Source organism: Sylvia atricapilla, chromosome 5, assembly GCF_009819655.1.
Source record: "Sylvia atricapilla isolate bSylAtr1 chromosome 5, bSylAtr1.pri, whole genome shotgun sequence".
Taxonomy (NCBI): domain Eukaryota; kingdom Metazoa; phylum Chordata; class Aves; order Passeriformes; family Sylviidae; genus Sylvia; species Sylvia atricapilla.
In genome coordinates this window covers 29,485,016-29,504,123 of record NC_089144.1, presented here as the reverse complement: position 1 = coordinate 29,504,123, position 19,108 = coordinate 29,485,016, and the positions used below count along the sequence as shown (strand labels likewise).

Sequence of the window (19,108 nt, the reverse complement as noted above, 5' to 3'; positions counted from 1 at the left end):
CTGTACCCAGTAGAGAAACTGTTTCTTCTCACTGCAGCTCAGGGCACTGAACAGATCTTTTCCCAAAAAGTTTATCTTTAAACAAGGCAAGGCAAGCAGAGATTCTGAGAATGAGATTCAACAGCCAAGAATTGAGACTGAGTGACAGTTTGCAGTCAGCATGTTAATTCAATTCTTTATTTTCTTAAAAGAAGAAACACCTGAAAACACTGTAAGTGAGGATGGGGTACCAAGGCTGTGAAAGAGAATCTTGACACCCTTGTAACAAGTGACTAATTAGCATGGAGGAGGAAATACTTAAACTTCATTGTGCTTCTTTGATTTGCTTCCTAAACTGTTGGCCGTCTTGATCAGTTACTTTTCAGCATTTCTTAGCATGTGCCCTCCTCCTCAACCTGCAGCTGAGAACATTTCCTTTGGAATTGGGTCCTGCAGAACATGCGCCAGCGCTTTTTCTAACTGAACTCACAACTCTTCAGTTGCTCACAGATGTCACTTGGGATCAGCCACAGACATGATCCTCACCGCAGCCCTTGCTGGAGCTGTCTTTATCCCTGCTCCTCTGGCTGAAAATTTCTTTTTGATCTCCTATGCTGCACTCTTTTTCTTCCTTTCCCACATCTACCTGCACCCAAGCATGGCACACTATTCTGAGCTGGTCTATCTCAAATCACTTTTGCAGTGTTTTGGGGTGGGTTTTTTTGAAGGAATGTGTTTCCCATTAACTTTATTGCAGCAGCTCCAGCTAGGTGGAATCACTCTGATACAACAAAGAGGAGCTCAGGAGACAAAATAGGCTGAGCTTCATCTCAGTACCTTGCCTTTAGCTATGCTCACCAAAGCCTCACTACACGACAATAAAATCTTGCTAATCATACTGCACTGAGGAGCAAGATCGATACTGCCAGCAGCAGCCTTCCCAGATGATGTGAGCCAACTGTGTGCAGCCAGCATGGTGACATCTCTGGGCACTGTGGGCTGTGGAGGCGATTTGTGGGTGTGTTCTCACTGGTAGAGAGTCAGAGAGTGGGGCTGCAGAAGATGACCTTGCAACTCAACCTTAGGACCTCAGCAGCACCAGCTTCCACTCTTCCCTTACATTGACAGTGAGAGCAACTAACTTGATGCTGAGACTGAGGAGCATTTGGCTGGCTCCAGAACAGATGGCCAACTGGTTCTGAATCTCATGAGTACCCTGGTGGACTATGTCATTAAGTTGGACCTGTAGGGAAGAGGTTTCCTGAGGTGGCTTGAGGAGGGTAATCCTGAGCTGGACTATGACAAGAATATGGCTTGCACCAACTAGGCTGTCTACATCTCCAAAGCTAGGAATTTCCACAGAGGGTGAAACACTGGAGTCAGGTGCTGGCTAACTGAACAGCATCTTTGCACTGAAGACTAGGAGATGTGAGGTCAGAATTTTTCCAGTGCGGAAAGTCTTCCTTTGCCAGTGTCCATGTGGTCTGTTTTTGTCCTTCTCACATACATTCTCCTTCTCACATACATCATATGGCAAACCAGGGCTTTGCAATGATCAGTCAGCCATGTTGTACAGAAAGCAGTATTTGACAGTGAGAGTACTTCCCCATGAGCAGTGTCTGTGAAGTGAACATTTGTTGCACAGAAACCTACAATAACCTTTCTAGCAGCAGGTAGGAAAGTTTCAGTCACAAGCAGATCACTGAAACATTCTTTGGTCATCTAAAATGCTTTGCCATTCTTGAGCAGCATCTCAGTAAGTATCCATCAGGTATATAAGCTTTGATTTATTTGCAACTACAGTAAAGGCATTATTAGAGTTACTTCTGCATCTGTACCAAGAGAGAAGGAAAGTGTCAGACAAACACTGAAAACACCTGTAAAAGTGTGATAATTTCACTGAATTGCAGAATCACTAAGTGGTTTAGGTTGGTTGCAGATTTTCTGGTCCAACTCCCTGCTCAAGCAGGGATATGTAAAACCTGTTGCCCAGGACCATATCCCGATGCCTTCTAAATTTCTAAAAGGAGACTCTACCAACTTCCTGAGCAACCTGTTACACAGTGAAAAACTGTTTCCTGACATTCAGAGGGAACCTCCTGTGTTTCAATTTGTTCTTATTGTCTCCTATCTTGCCACTGAAAAGAGCCTAATTCTATCATCTTTGCACCTTCCCTTCAGACACTATACACCATCATGCATACACATAAATCCAGAGCTAACTATGAAAATGTACAAATGAAATAAAAAGAGTGAAGTCAGTGGGATGTAACAGTAGGGTGTAAGACAGTGGATTATTCCAGGAGATGCTAAAGCAAGTAGAAGCCTCCTAGAAGGTGTACTCTGCTTTCTCAGCTTCTCTTTTTTATGGAGGGAGAGACTGAAATGTAATGGTTAATGGGTCAAACAATCAGCCACTTGCAAAAGCAGGGGTGCTTTGCTGTCAATGTGCAGGGTAATAACCCAGGTGCAGAGGGGATGAGCACCAGAGCATGACCACAACAAATCACATTTTGTCTATCAAAAACCAGAGTTTTGAGCCAGGTAAGGGAAGAGGTTGTCAAAATGCATATCCTGCCAGGTGTAATAGTGCTTTTAATCATGTCCTCCCTTACACAACTGGCTCACGTATGAAAAGTTCCCTCTGGGGAAGGGAATCAGGACATTGACACATAGGCCTGAAGGTATTCATCCCTTTTGAGGGGGCTTAACTGGCTAACAATACTGGTGTGACAGGCAGCTGTCATGTCTTAGAAGGTGTCAAGATCTCTGAAGCACCCACAGATTCATTTCTTGGGGCCTTCCATCAGAGACCTTCCATCAGAGACACATGATCCACAGTGTTGCATCAGACAGTGTTGAACTCCCTGTTGTGCAGGTGAGGTGCATGGGCGTTCCCACCTATAATTGAACATATATTAACCCACTGAACTTTGTGTTTCACAGGCTTCCCCCATCCCCAACCTCAGCTGGATCAAGACTGTGACCATTGCTTTGACCAAGGGACATCTAAATTTCAACCATCAACTCTCATCACTGGATCCATGGGTACTAATATCTTTCTAGTCATCTCTTCTTTCTCTTTCTTTTCTTTCTTTCTCTCTTTATTCTCCTAACTTCTCAAAATATTGTAAGCCAGATTTTAAAAAGTTCCAGTCAATTCCTTGTTGTGTCTGGGTAAGGTTAAAGTTGGTTAAGTTTAAGTTTGCTGAGTTAAAGTTTGTGAAGTGCCTTACATACTCTGGATGCCATTTTAAAATTTGCCAGGTACCTTTCTCTACCATAATAGCTGTCCTGGGTTGTAGCATAGGATGTATTCTATCACCATCTTCATGAACTGATGAATCCAATTGTTGGAGCAGTGTCTTCCCAGGTCCTCCTCCCTCTGGGGTGCCTTCTGTTAATGGCCCATCAGTGCCTTGTGCATGACTCATAGATAACTCCCTCCGGGAGCTCTCTCTCTCTTTAATGGGCCATCAAAGACCTCCTGTATGACTCATCATCCCATTGTGAGATGCTCCACCCAGGGGGAGGAGCCAAGCATTCTCACCTGGATACAAGCTGGGATTTGTAGAAGCAGCTCTTACCCACTGGATTCCCAGAGGACCAGAGCTGCCAGACCTTTCTACAAGATCACTGCTTCAGGAAGACCACCTCGCCTGGACTGCTTCTACCACCCTGCTCAGGTTGTATTCTGACTCTGTCAGTGGTCTTTTTGTATTATTGCATTTATTTTACTTTACCTTTTTTCCCCCCCTTTTCTTCTCATTAAATTGTATTTCTGATGTGGAGTCTCTCACTCGGTTTGCTTTCAAACCACTACAATAGTCTAAAGTCTACAGGTAAATGTTATGGAGCCTCCTGAGAGTTTTGTTGTTTTTCCCACATATCACCCAGAGTGAATCAAACTACCTTCCCCTGAACCTGTTGAGCAGGCTGGGGAATAACATAGGGTCTGTTGGGAATCCTGAAATTTAGTCTACAGGTCATAGGTGGTTGCTACCCTAGCCTAGTTCAGTACTGAAGTTAGATTGGGCCAGTATGTGGAAACTGTGCTTTTGAGCTAAAAACTGCAGTGGCCAGATTAATTTCTTCTCCAGCTTGGAAGCTCTACCTCATCCAGACGTCATTTACCTCTTACACATGCATTAGAGTCTTAGCCTTGATGTATTGCAGCATGCTGATGCTTTCTGTAGGCTACCAGATGTCACAGTTCTGACAGAAAAGAGGGAGAAAAGCTGAGAGTTGGAAGTATTTTTTTTCATTATAAGAACAGGTACCTATAAAACACTTCAGTTCACAATCTTTTCAGCTGAAGTTCAAATCTGTATTTTGCCACCTACATATATATTCATGTTCTCAAAAGGGTTGAGCACCCACATCCATCAAGACATGCCAATGCAGTGCACTTTTATAACAGATTTTTACTACTGTAACTCAGTCCTTTTCCTCCATTTCCAGCATTGATTACATCTTACTTGCCTGTAGAAGTACTCTAAAAAGTCCAAGAAATCCATTTTAAAACATTAAAGAAGTTATGGATCTGACCCTTCTTACCCTGAATACTCTGTGCCCTTCACTGCTGTTTGAACAGATTGCTGCTTTAGACACTCAGCTGCTGAAATGCTCTTGGTAGGCTGTTACTGTCTGGTGTTTGATCCTCCTACACGCCCTACTTGTGTCACATCTGATGTCTCTCTAAGAAGAGTATATATGCTTGGATCCAGGTGCCTGCTGACATATTATTTTAACCCTGGTAAGCCATGACACTGCACAAGAAGTTCAGTTTGGTCTGTCTGTGAGATAAAGACTGCTCAGGCAACTGACTCCTGCAAGTCACAGGATATGACTGGTAATATCTCTAGCCTAATCAGATCCAGAAAAGGAAAAGATGAATTTCAGTACTACCAGGGATAACCATCTTCTTCACCAGCAGAAACCTCCCAGTTAGAGCAAACCAGAAGTGGGAGCTCACAAGACTATGGGCAGTTTGAAACTCTTCAAGCACTGCTGTGCAGCATCAGTGACACCCCAGGAAATCCCTCACATCCTTCATAGAAAGATTGCCCCTCAAGTCACTCCTACCAAGCATCCTCTTTGCACTTTCCCCATGGCTGCAACCATCATCTCCCTTGCTGGGATATGCAAGGTGCAGCACTTTTTGAATTAGGAAATGAATTCACCTATCTGGAATTAATTTTTCCAGTTCTTTTTTGACTGAAGTTCCTGGGTGCTGCTGGAAACCAAGTGTGTGGTACTCCTGAGTGCCTCCTGGGAGCTGACTCCTGGGACCATCCTCCAACCCACGCAGCTCCTCAGAAACTTTATAAGGTGCAATCAATTCTGTTGCATAGTTTCAGGGGGTTTGTGAGGAGATGCTTCTCTGTAATGGGGCTCACATCCCTCAGTCAAAGGGAGTCAGGAATAAACACTAGTGCACCTTTGTATCTAGGGTGAATTCAGGGACATTGCTTAAGGCCCTTAAGACCATTGCTTAAGACCATCCTTTTGAGTCCAATGGTCTGTGTAGGAAGTTAATCATTGATTAGACAACAGGCACAATTCAAAGAAGTGATGCAAAACAAATCAGAGAAAGTGTGACCAAAGCTATACATATAATGCAATCAGTGTCTGCAAATCCTTTTGCACCACAGGACCTATATAAGCTTTGCACACAAAGCTGACACTTGCAGGAAAGGACTGAGAAATTTGCTCTTTTTCTGTAAATCCCTGGACTGCTGGGAGTGCAAGCCAGACCACTCACACCAGTCCCAACTACAGATCATTCTGGGAAAGGGAACATTGATTTCTTTGAAAATGAAAGTGTGAATCTACTCACAGTTCAAAGTCATTCTTTCTACAAAAACAAGAACATTGATGAAATAACTTTGTGCCATATGATGTAAGCTCCTCATGTTTCTGCAAACTGTCAGAATAGAGAACATAATTTTTTATATAACAGTTATCTTAGGGACTGATGTGTTTTAATTTCCTACCTTTTAGATTGTTTTAGGCATTTTTTTCCTTCAGAGTTAGAACTCTGAAAATGTTGCTATGCTATCTGGTAGACCTCCCAATCTGTAAGGAAAAAATATCCAGGCTTTTCTCTCAACAAGAATATCCAGTTTATATTATTAAAACTCAAGGCATCTTTGAATTAATCTCCAAAAAGATTCAGTCAGCAGGACAAAATACCAGCAGCCTCACATCTCCCTCAAAGTAAAGCTTTGGCTCAAACAACTAGATGGAAGAAAATCCTAAGTCTGGATGATAAAGCTGCCAGCAGGTATATGTGTTTAAAAGTGCTTGTCCCACAACCTGCATTTCACCATTCCCTCCATCTGCACAGATTGGCCTTGACTGGCAAAACACTCCAGCCTTGCTTTGTGCAGGCAGAGATGTAGCACAGTACTTGTCACTTTCTGCTGCTCATGAGTGCTTTTACTGGACAAATGTTTCCCCTCAGCTTGTCCCTAAAACCAGTATTTATGACTGATACTGGCAGACTTTCACATCTCAGTCAAGATGTGCAGAATCCCTTTACAAATAAATTGTTGCTTTACAGGTCTCTTTGTTTCATCATTCAAGAAAAAATTAATGCATTCACCATGTACATGACAGGAACATGTTAGCAGAATACTTTTTGTTGCTTGTCTTTTGAATTCCCAGAATTACTCCTCAGCGACACTTGATAGAGTTGAAGTGATGCCTTGGAAAACACAATCCAGTATAAATATTGAAGTTTCCATCACAAAACCACTGGCAGTCTTTGCTATTACCATGAAAAAGAATTTAACTACTTCCTTTTTGCAAAATGTCATTTGCAAAGGAACAATAGGATGTCACCATTTGAGGGGATAAAAGTGGCTTTGTAACTCCTTTGCATGTTACCTGTTGTTACTTGAAGCATTGTTGAAGTCTGTTTTCCAGATCACAGTGTCAAAAACCAGACTGATTTCTTCTGAAGGAAACTCCAAAAGGCAATTGAGGAAGGAGTGAGGTCTTTTCACTTCCAGTGGCAGTTACCCCGAGGCAGTTTCATGGCATGAGACAATGGGGATCTGATGCTAACAAAACTGCCTTCTGATTTCATAAACTTAATTGCTCCAGCTGAAATTTATGCAAGGGTGAAATACACCTAATTCTGTTCCTGGGATATTTTGTGCCATGTCCATGTATATGTGAATCACATGGTGCAAAGAAAACATTTGACAGCAACAAACTAGAAAGACTAAAGTCCTAATAAAATAGGCAAGCAGGGGGATATCTGAGATGTCTGAAATTGAACAAATGATTTAATATTTTAGCCTTTTAATTTTCCTCTCTAATTTTGCATTTCTTTTGCATTGCAAGGTCTTAAAGCAGTTCCCTTCCAATCTCTGTAGTTATATTTGTCTCAGGCACTTATATGTGACAGTGGTGTCACTATAAGTGCAATACAATGAATGGGTAGTTTTAGTAAAATACAATTTCCAGTGACCACAGAATATAAGGGAAAGATCTCTAGGAAAGATGTTGTAAACATTCTGGTTAACTTCTCCAAAAGGTTGGTGGCTATTTCTGTGATGTAAAGCTGGAGCCTTTAAACACCAGGAGAGACACTTGGGCTACCTGTTCTTATTCTTCTGTGTGCACTTTGAAAGGCACTGAAGTACATCCAAATGAAGCAGACACCTTTGAAGTCTAGTCAGACCAGTATTACACTGTGTCTCTGTGACAATCCTCAGAGCAACAGGGCTACACTGTTCAGGAGCAGTGACCTAAAATAGCCATATGGTTCATATAGAGCTGAGCTTCTATCTTTGAATGGCCCTACATGACTTTCAAGAACCTGTTGGTACAGACTGGTTGCTGACTAAGGACCTGTCACAGCACTCTCTTAGGTGATATAGGTATTGCTTGAGCTTCAAAACTGAAAAAAAAACATTCAATTTTTTAAGTACAACAACACACATTTCCATGGAGGTTTCATTAAATACTACACACTAAACCTACCTGTACCTGACAAATAATTATATTGGCCCCTGTAGGCAGACTTGCTATTAAAATGGAGCGGGAGGTTACTGCCAACTTCTGGTGCATCTGTTTTAACTGTTTTAATATAAATAACAAACACTTTAGCCCTTAAAATCAATTATTTTCAAATTTGAATCAATGATATCTGAAGTCTCTCCAGGACTGCATAGGAAAGGATTTGACTGCTGTCCCCTTTGGGATTATTTTTGAGGAGTAGCTTTGCTGTAGATCAGCAGGTCAAAATTGATGGAAAGGGTGAAAAGGGAGTAAGAAGGTGGCACAGATGAAGCAAAAAATGACTGGATCGCCTACTCATAATTTAACTTTAACCTTGCAAAGATTTTGGGAGACATTCTGGCTTCTTATAGCTTCATGAAGCAAAAATAGAAATTTCTCCAGTAACCATGGAAACTGGAAACAATGATTACTAGAAATTATCTCTACTCACTGGATGACACTAAAGTTAAGCCACACGTGCATCCTCAAGCAATGCTGCCACAGCCAACAGGGAATGAACCTTGCAAAAATCCTCAAACATCTGGAGCAGCTGAAGCCACTGCAGTTTCAGAATATACTAATTCTAGCTGTTGTTGGCTCAAGCTATACCTGCTTTCAGGGAGTGATTCTGTGAAGGATTAAATACTGAAACTTAAGCATGTCTGAGTATATGTTTTGTTGACCAAAAGACCTAGTAGCCACTAGCACATCAACTGCCTTTATGTGCCCTCAAAGCTCTCAAAGGAAAGGTCAGCAAGGCATGCAGTGTCTCAGAGCAGTCACCATCGATGTTTATCCCTATTGAAAGGGAGGAAGAGAGATACAGATGGTACCACATCAATAACGGCAATTATGGGCCTTTGGAGGTTAACTTGTCATTTAGGTCACTAACAATAAAAGTTTATTGGAACTAAAAAGAGAAGAATGAAATGAAATGGACTTTTGTGGGGAAAAAAATGAGAGAAAAATGAAGAGAAGAAGGAATTCAATACAAAGTGTTCCAGATGTTCACAAACAGCATGAGAACTGGGTCTATAACCTGCCTGCAGGAATCAGATAAGCTACTCTTCTACACACCCCAATTGCTACACATTAAAGGAAAAGCATGAGATTAGAAGTATCTCTGTGACTGTGCTGCTGATAAGAGATATGTTTCTGAAAGGGTTTGATTTTGCTACTTCAATCCTCTTTGCAAAGCAGCTAGATTTATGTTTTTCCTTTCTCCAAGAAGGAGTTTGCTTTGGAGAACACCAGCCTCATCCAACTTCTTTCCCATTTCCTTTTCAGAAAACTACTCCATTCCTCCAAACAGTGAAAAGCTGTTGACATCCCTCATGCAGAGGAAGTGTTAGGAGGGAATTATGATGGTGTTAAAACCTAGTTACCCAGAACAGCTACTCACCCAGAAGTCATCTGTATGACTGGAACTGTTTATGAGCACTTGGAAACAGGTACTTGCTGCTTCTGTTTGAATATCTGAAGGGGATGGAAAAGATTTCTAGTGACTGCCTGTATCTCCATTTGTCCCTTTGTGCTCCTATGAAACAGGAGTTCTATTTATGTTGATTTGCTTCTGAAATGGTCACATAAGTGACATTCTTCACCTCAAGGCCATAAAACTGACAGACCAGACTCCCCCTTTTTGCCTGCCCTTGGTTGTCCTTGGAGTTGTATATTAGGCATGGCAGTAATATGCCACAGCACACTCAGGTAGCCCAGACACCCCATAGGACAGTTTTCAGTGCACAGGAAAAGGAACAACTCTGTAATTTGCAAGTTAGAATGGCTGGACAGGACAGAGAGTGTATGGCAGAAGAGCTGGTCTGTCTGGCGCTGGCACTGACATCTCTGTTGATAAAGGTACTGCAACTGTTAGTAAATAAATGTAGTTTGAGCCTTTACATGTCCAAATCCAAGCACAGGGCCACTCAAACAGCTGATAAAACTGTTTTTTCTCCATCCTGTGCCAGGAAGTACAAAGTAAATCACCTTCATATTCTTACTCACAGTGTGGTCTAATTTTTATGGTTCTTGGAATCTGCTCAAAGTTTAAGTTGGTTACTTTTAAACACACCCTAAAAAGTTGAAACACTCTGCATGCAGGATGTAACTACTTCAAATTTATAGTCTGAGATAAAAAGTCCTCTCCCACTGAGCCTCTTCTAGAAGGTTGTTAAAATTAGGGCCAGTGTATTAAAAATCTGTTACATTTTTTACTTGTGAGTCATAACCTGTTCACTTGTGGGAAAATGAGCTTGCCAGTTTACTAAGGAATTGACTTGCTGCCTTCCCAGTCTGTGTGAGGTGTCTGCTCTTTATTTCCAGGCGGTTGTCATGATGGATGCTGTTCAGTGCACCACTGTTCAGTAAAAGCAATAATTTAATAGTGCAGTAGCCCAAAGTACAATGATACTAGCTGGAAAGGAAAGAAATCTTTTAAAACAGAAAAAAAATTAGTTTCTGCATAAATTAGACAAAGAAATAACTTGGCGATGCAGTGCAATTAAATGCTCTTTCTTTGGTCTTGTATCTTCTCCAAAAAATAAGTAGAGGCAGAGATGAAACCTTGAATAAGTAACTGATGGAGCAGTGTAGCATAGAAAGGGCAGTAGTAAACTGCCTTGAAAGACTCAGCAGTTTCACCAGCAAAATCATTGAATCCCTGGGCTCCTTATGTACATACATATATACATTTTATATATGTGGTTTTTGAAGGTATCTATACATTTCCATAAGCATGAATACTATATTTAAGGTACTTATTACAAAAATTCTTACCTTCTATTTGCTTCATGTCAATTCCATCTCAGTAAAGGTAATTGTTGAGAATGGTAAGGCAATTTATGGGCACCTGTGGGCTCGTAAATCTTATGTGCTTATCCTAGAGATGTATCTTCTATATATACTGTTATCAGGTGGTTTCTATCATCCATCACTGTATCTTTGGTAAAAAAAAAAAGGTATTGTAAAAATTTGATCTTTGACACAGCAGACACCAGCCAGCCCTGTCATGATGGCAGCTGCTAGATGGTTCATTATAAAGGGCAGAATGGAGATATGTAGTTTGTGAAAAAACTGACACTTCCTCAAGTTTTTCCCCTCCTATGGATTTTTCAATGTCCTCAGAAAAAGAAATAGAAGCCTAAAATATTTGTCCAATAGTTAGGCTTTCAGGAGAAGGACAACTTTGCATATTAAGGTCCCAGTTATGGATACTAGACTAGAAAGCAATTCAGACTGTTCAGAGTTAGCAAAGTGTTTCAAAATGTTAAAAGTGAACAACAGCTGACCACAATGCTTGGAGGAGGAATATTTCCATTTCGGGAAGAAGACTGAGAATGACTCTGCATTAGCAGCTCAGCTCAGGAGTAATGTTGTGATTGCTTGCTTACTCTCCTCTAACTCTGATCATGTAGTTTCTGCATGTACCCCAGACACTATCATTGATTCACTCTGTTAGGACCAAACAAGAGCTAACTGATGCAAACCCCTGCAATGCATGAACTGTGGGCACCGGGTCCTCAGCATCACTTCTACAAACCTGTTCCTGCTGGGTTCCACTACTCAGTAATGCAGAGGTAAATGACTGAGTGAGGTACTTAACAACTTTAGCGTGTTCAGCTCCCAAGTCTCTGCCTGTTTGAGAAGGTGCTTAGGGCAACCCTGGCCACCTAGCTCAAGCTTCTCAAACCCATCACTGGAATCGGAGAATAAAATACTCCTCTCTTTTTCCATCTATGTCTGCAATTACAAATGAGACTCCTACATGACTGAGAAGTCTTTTCTCCATTAATTAACTAGATGAGTTGACCATGGTGAGTGGTTACACTGAATCTTTAAACTTCTTATCAATTCACGATATAAGAAGTCTCTATCCTTGACCATTAATTTAAATACTCATGCAGAATCTAGGATGGCTTGATGCTTTTCTCTCTTTCATGAAGGCTTATAATGACCTTAAAAGCATTAACTCAATATGAGGTCAAGGAATTATTTTAACTGTGAAATCAGTTGCTTATTAACAGTTTCTTCAGAGTCAAGTAATCATGCAGGCTGTAAGGCTCAAGTAATTATTTCATTTTTCTGCCGACATATTAATGTATTTAATTACTACTCTGCACAAATAGAGAAAGGAGTTAACGAGAGATTTTCAGTACTTGGGTCTACAGTGTCCAAAACATACAGAGAAGCATGTATCTGCAAAATTAAACAGCTATTTCTGTAACTGCTTAAGAAATCAAATGTTGTTTGAATGTCAAACATCAGTATATCACCTCTTATATAGTACAAACAGGATCTCACACTGTTTTATCATTACTTATTAATGGCTTGTCTTTGTATCATAAGTCAATTAAACAAGTTTATAGGCTGCAGCAGGCAAAAGGAAGTAGATTTGGGTTTAGCCATAATTTTTAATGCATAAAAAAATAAGTATGATTTTAAAATCTTTTCACTGATAAAATATTAAATATTTCATTTAAAATTTTGGTTTTGACATCACTGTGATGCTGTCTGTCTTTTTTGGTGTCAGAAATATTAATCAATTGAAATAGGGCAATACATGGGTAAAATGTTTTTAAAAAATTGCAAAACCAACAGTGTGTGTTCCTGTCTCATAAAAAACAATTGTTGAATGATGTTTATTAAAATTGGCTCTCAAGTGACAGTTAATGAATGCATATTTCTATTATGCATGCTAAATTCAGCTTTCTGAAAACTTAAAAGCAAATAGATCAAAACCAACAGAGATAAAAAAGTCACAAAGACAAAATACAGCAACACCAGAAAGTGACAGGGAAATAATTCAGTCTTAAAAATGACTTATTATTTGGTAACTTGTAACAACAATTTTATAGAACTAAATTAGAGGCAAATCAGAGTCTTTCTGTTGTTTTAGATATGCAATTTCTCTAGTGCATGTAGTTTGATCATACAGCAGAGAAATTCACATTACAAAGTCCCCTTCACAAAAGCAAAAACCCCAGTTTCCCTCTATTTCTGATTTCAAGTTATGAATACTCATGGATAACAAATGCAGAAAAGAAAAAGTTGCAATGAAATTCAACTATTAGTTTATTTTAATTAAAAACCTTCAACATTTCTTCAGTATTTGGAGAAATTAGACTATAAGCAGTATGTTCTTATGTATGTTTCACATCTACTCAGACCATATCTGCACTGAATTGCAAAAATACTGGATTTAATGGGCTTTGTGTCCTTTACTGTCATCACTCCATTGGCTCTTTGATGTTGCATGGCGTTGGTGTGATGATGGAAAGAGTTGCTTCAACCGTGCATTTTCACCTCTGTTTCTAAAAGGTGAAGGGCAAAACTTCAAATTAAGGAGCGGTTTATCTTTAATTAAGAAAAACATAATTAGGCATTATCACATAATTGCTATTACTGATGGAGGAACTCATATTTTCACAACTAGTGACCCATGCTGTATTATGTCTCTGCTGTTTACTGCATAATAAATCTGTATTTGTGTTTGGCAGCTAGCCAGAAAAATTAAAAGGTAATCAACATGCTTCTCTGCAGTCTGGTCATCAAAATCTCTGACTTCACAGATGAGTAAATAACAAAGTCAAGTTGTGATGTCCTAACAGAAAACCTTCTTTAGGAATAACTATATTTATCTCTTCTGTCAAGACATCAAATGGTACTTGAAACAACCATATACAAAAAGCTTTGCAGAACAGATGAAAAGAAGTGTGCTATACACCTGTCATTGAGTTAAAAAACAGTTTAATGTCTCAAGGCACCACCACGGTAGAATTTTATACCTGCAAGTAATCATCTAATACACTATTATACAGTTAAGGTAATGTATTAATAAATAGCTTGTGCAATTTTGGGAAGCAATCTATAAAGGAATGTTAGATATACAATAGGCACGTACTATAATACAAATAAAACCCAAAATTCCTAGAAAAAGCATGCTGAGCACCTCTTGGTATAGGCTGAGTTTCTTATTCTAAACACTATGTAAATCTTAACTTACAAAAGGTAAAACTGAAATCTTAGAGTAACTGCTTATTTAAACTGATTTTCCTGGGTATTTTCCTCTATGTCACAGGATTATTCTTAGGGACAGAGGACTCTGGTACTGGCTGTAAAGGGCTGTCTTGTTCATTCAGTTGTGCGTTCAAGTTTTCAGAAGTTAGGAGAGAAGAATTAAAAACTATTTCACTTAAGTCTGATTTTATGGATACCATATGTGGTTCTTGAAAATTCAATGGTTCTTCTAACACCTGTGTATTTTCTCGTGTCATTCCCATATCTGACGGTGACTTTCGTTTCATTCTTGTGTATGACTTGTCTAAATTCTCCATGCCTTGGTCAGTCTTCTGAAATCGCCCAAAGAACCAGATGAAGAAACCAAACAAAGCAAAAGCCAGCAAACTTGGAATAAAAGCCAGGCATTTGACATCAAGGCTGGAGCCTGTGAACCTGCTGTGCAAGAACATGTCCCCTTCGGCATAGGTCCGGTTCGTCAGTGGGTTGGTGTTATTGGATCTCCACTCCCATGATAATTTAGTTCTGTTAAGGTCTTTCAAGCTCTCTGAGTCCTTCACTGTGTAGATCTTCTGTCCAGGACCAATATATTGACCATATTCATGAGGTTTGTAAAATATTTGGTTCTTCCACATATTCAAATCCAAGATTAAAACAAGGAAGATTATTCCATAGTTAAACCATTTGCCTGTTTGAAAAAAGAAAGTTCTGTCATCTGATATATCCATTTTAAAAGCAGTAAAAATGCCATTATATGTAAAAAAATCTCAGAGAAAAAGAGTTCTTTTTCATTAATCTATAAAGCAAAGTTGTAAATAAATTTCCACCACAGTCAGATTTATGCTGAATATCCCTTAGTATCTCACAATTAGGTCTCGACACAAAACAATTTTGTAACACAAGCACAGCAGTATATCTATTCGATTGACATTACAGTTTTCAAGTGGCCAGTTGATTAGATCATGAGGTCATGTGTTATAGGTCAATAAACCTAAAAAAGCATTCATTCTAGGGCTTTAAAAATATTCATATGGAAAATTTCCATGAAAAGTCCATATTTGACTGAACCATTTATATTCCAGAAATTACTGAAGTGACTGAGGTTCCTGAGGTTGGCAATTATGTGAATTTTAAGAGTATATACTTATGTTGTTTGATATACCAACCATGGAATGCAGATATGTTCAGGTACGGGCAATCAGACAAACTGTGATTTATAGAATCACAGTGTGATCATTGAGAAATAGCAAGGGCTGATTGTAGACTTCAGAATCTAGCCAGCTTAGCTTTTTTTACTATCTGTGTCTATGAATACACATAAGAAATTATACTATTTTCACAGTCAAAGCATATCTCACATTCTAGTTGGACATATGTTAGGATCTCACCTGTGCAGTGATGACTGCCACTGCCCAAGAACCTGGCAAATCTACATGTCAGCATTAAGTGAAAATACATACATGGAGGAATGTTCCTGCTGGTGATGAATGATCTTGGTCTTTGCTGGAATCATATTTCAGTATGCTTCAAATGCAAAAGAAATGTATCACAGGATCTATCAAATTACTTAGGCTAGTGACTTGCAAAGAATTAATGGATTCCAGCTCCTGAAAGTATGCGTGTTCAAACTGTATAAACAGAATTCTTCAGGAGGATAAGGGGACTAACTTCTTGTATTTAGGACTTATGTTTAATAGTTCTCTTCAGTTTAGAATAAATAGATTGAAAATAAACAGGAATATTTATTCTCTTGTGATATTGTCCCTGTCCAAAACCTAAACTGAACTGAAAAGACCTTGTAGACAATCCTGTAATTCCTGAATAACTCCTGTATCAAAGTCAAGTTGGATGGGGCTTTGAGAAAAGCTAGTGTAGAGGAAGGTATCCCTGTTCCCATCAGAAGGGCTGGAACCAAATGATCCTCAGGGTCCCTTCCACCTGAAACCATTCTACACTTTTCCCCCAGTATTTTGTCAATTTTATAATTGACATGTTAAAGAAAACTATCTTTTCAGACTATTATCACCACATTTAATAATATTTACGTTTTTTAAATCAAGACCAGGAGTCTGAAAATGATGCTAAAGTATGAAATAATATAACAATCAATACAATGTAACTTGATGTTTCCTGTGGATGTTTGCCATGTATTTCATGTTTCTATTTTTCCCATCACATCTATCTTCAAAAAGACACTTATCAATAGCTGCTGTCCAGCAGAATATAATAGCTGACTTTTGTTTTTTTTCCTCAGCTGGGCACTTAGATGATTCTTCTTTACCTTACCACCATTTCTTAGGACAGTGTTAGTATCACTGTTTTCATATTCTCACTGTCTGAAAATGTTTTGAAAATGGCCATGGGTACAAAAGATATTTGATGCTGAGTGTTTGATAGAGTGAAACCAACCCCACATAGAACAAAATCACATAATTCTCATTTCCTTAGGAAAAGTAGGCTAAACACAAATTACAACGAAAATTAAAAAATGCTCCACCTCTTTCACATTAAGAATTTAAGCACTCACCTGATCTGAGAAAGATACGCTGTTCCTGTTTCATAGAAAGTATGAACTCCCTCACTCAGCTCCTAGTAAGAGCTAGGCAGGCAGAAACAAAGCCCTGAGCTGCTGGGATTGTTTGGTCCATGTGGTCCACACAAACCACTTGGGTCCATCATCCCATTTAGTGAAGATGAACTGTGACCTGTATGTCTAAATGGCAACTAGCTGACTGAGAACAGCTGCTGTTCTGTAGTGGATTTTCTCAAAATTCCTTAAATTTCTAATTTCTAGATAACTTTTCCATCCTCTGCATCACTGTTATGCTTGATGAGCTCTGTGGCTTTTCCTTTTCTTTTGAATACAGTTGTCACCAGAACCAAAGGCTGTGTATGAGTAGCAGTCTCACTATAACCATACATGAACACAATGACATCTTTCTGCTCCTACACAGTAATCCCTGTAGCCAAGGGCTGCATTAATCTCCTTAGACACAAAATGACTGAGTTAGTGCTGTCTTGGGTACTTAGAGCAAGTATTTACCTCTTTCTAGAATAGTGTCCTCTGCCATCTATCCCTCTCCAAGACATGCAGTAGGAGGCATGACAGCCAAAAAAAGCCAACCAAGCAATCCTTCTAGGTCCATGATGTTCTGGAGGACAAAGATGTCATTGTGCTCATATGTGGTTATATAGAGATTTAATATATTCATCAACTTTTAACACTATAACTTAACTGTTTATAATCTATATATATGAAATGATTGTGTATTGCAACTTAATTTTAGCATAATCATTTTTATAGCAAACTTTAAGTCATTTATCAAACTTATATAGGAATTAAGCCAGGTAAATTAAAAGTCAATCACAGCCTTTGATCTTGCACATGAACAAGTTCAAATTTGTAAGTATGCAAAGGATCATAATAAACATATTAGGAAGGTATAGATATTAATTTTATTTAAAAATATTTTAAGTTTCATTCCAGACAAAAAGTGACAGGGGAAAATGGAGCCCCGCTTTATTATGAAGTCATTTAACTGTTCTCTTACCCAGTTGCTGTAGGATTACTATGACTGCTGCTTTAGGGTTGGCTCTACTTCAACAAAATTTGTGTGGCCAAGAATACCGGCATATACCTAACCCCACCGAGCCCTTCTTGGATGGAAAGTAGTTAACCAGTGGTTAATTCAAAATTGAAACGGAAAAACGGTTAATTCAAAATTTGAAACAGAAGGATGTAATAGAATCAACACTCAAGACTGGAAAGCTAGTCAATCATTTCAGCAAACTGAAAAGAATTTTATCCAATCTTCAATGAAGTTACCAATGAAGAAGGTCGTGTGGGAAAATAAGTTGTGTCACTCAGCCATGCTAAACTAACGAAACACTACCTAAAAAGAGACCTGGTTAATAATTTTATAGCTTAGTAACTTTCACAGCACTGACATTTTACATGCTACACATAATGTTTGGAGAATTAGGAATCTGATTTGGTGTATTTGGAAATGTGGTACAATACCGCAATTTGATGAAACAAAGATTCTCCTTGTTAGGCTGTGATGCAAAACGTGAAATGTTTTTATAAGCAGTGTAGACTACAACCAGTATTTGGGGATGAAAATTCATTCCTGTTTTCTGAGAAAGCATGTACGTTGAAGAGGGTTGTATCCTCCTGGATAGAACTCATCAGAAGGGAAACCTTGACTGTGCAATAACCTCCACTTGTGGCAGCTTGGACTTGAATCATAGGACTGTGCTCTGAACACCAGCCTGTACAGAACTCTGCTTAGAAACAGTCTTCCCTCCCTGCTGAAGCTCAACAACTGTGCACTGCACATGAATGCCAGGGGTCTTCTCATTTTGAAAGAAGCATGGATTTTTATTTTTCCCTTTTCCAGGAATTCATATGTTTTCACATATGAAATCTTTCTGAAAAAGATTTTTGGGCACACACAACATTGGGAATATATCCCAATGTTCCAAACCAGCTGCTGTTTCTGGAGCAGTTTTATTTTTGCATGCCCACTCTAGAACAGACCATTCATTTCCCAAAAAAAGGATCTCACGTAGAAGCCAGTCCTCAGCAACCTTACTGAGGTCAAGAGGTAATGTGAAAATTCCACTTAATAAGGCTAGATGGAAGCAGCCTCATGCTGTGCAACCACAGCCAGAGGCAAGCGTAGGAAATGTTGACTTTCGACTTCTATCTCAACTGTAATTTGTGTCTAAAACCACTCAGATACTGCTGTAAAACATTTGAAATGTTCTTCCTTTCTTCTGTCATATTAGTATTATTAGCTAGATACATGCAGACAGACAGACCACTCACAGATGATCTAAGATGTTAAGGTTTTTGAGGTTTTTTCACATCTGTGTGCATGGACAGTTTTGTTTTTACCTCTAACCTTTCTATTTTTGCCAATAGACTTCCTCAGGCTACCCTGTTTTAAGCTTGGGCTGAATCTAGACATGCTGTTGGTTTAACTCCACAAGCCAGCCATGCTGGGAACTCCCCAGCTATGAAGGTGATGATTTCTCCTTTGGGTGGAAGGGCACTTGGGCCAGATCAGCCCTCAGAAACATTATAAACAGCCAG

The 19,108-nt window shown here is 39.2% G+C and overlaps 1 protein-coding gene across 2 annotated transcripts in view; it reads right to left on the bottom strand.

Annotated features, from left to right (window-relative positions):
• Nucleotides 1–13,041: 13,041 nt before the first annotated feature.
• The window catches only part of TMEM117 (transmembrane protein 117), a 175,282-nt gene continuing 169,215 nt past the window's right edge, over nt 13,042–19,108 (bottom strand). For both annotated transcript variants that reach the window (XM_066319056.1, XM_066319057.1), the window contains exon 8: nt 13,042–14,698. In XM_066319056.1, coding sequence (XP_066175153.1) covers nt 14,061–14,698 — 638 coding nt within the window. In that variant the 3' untranslated portion in view covers nt 13,042–14,060. The remainder of the gene's footprint in view (nt 14,699–19,108) is intronic.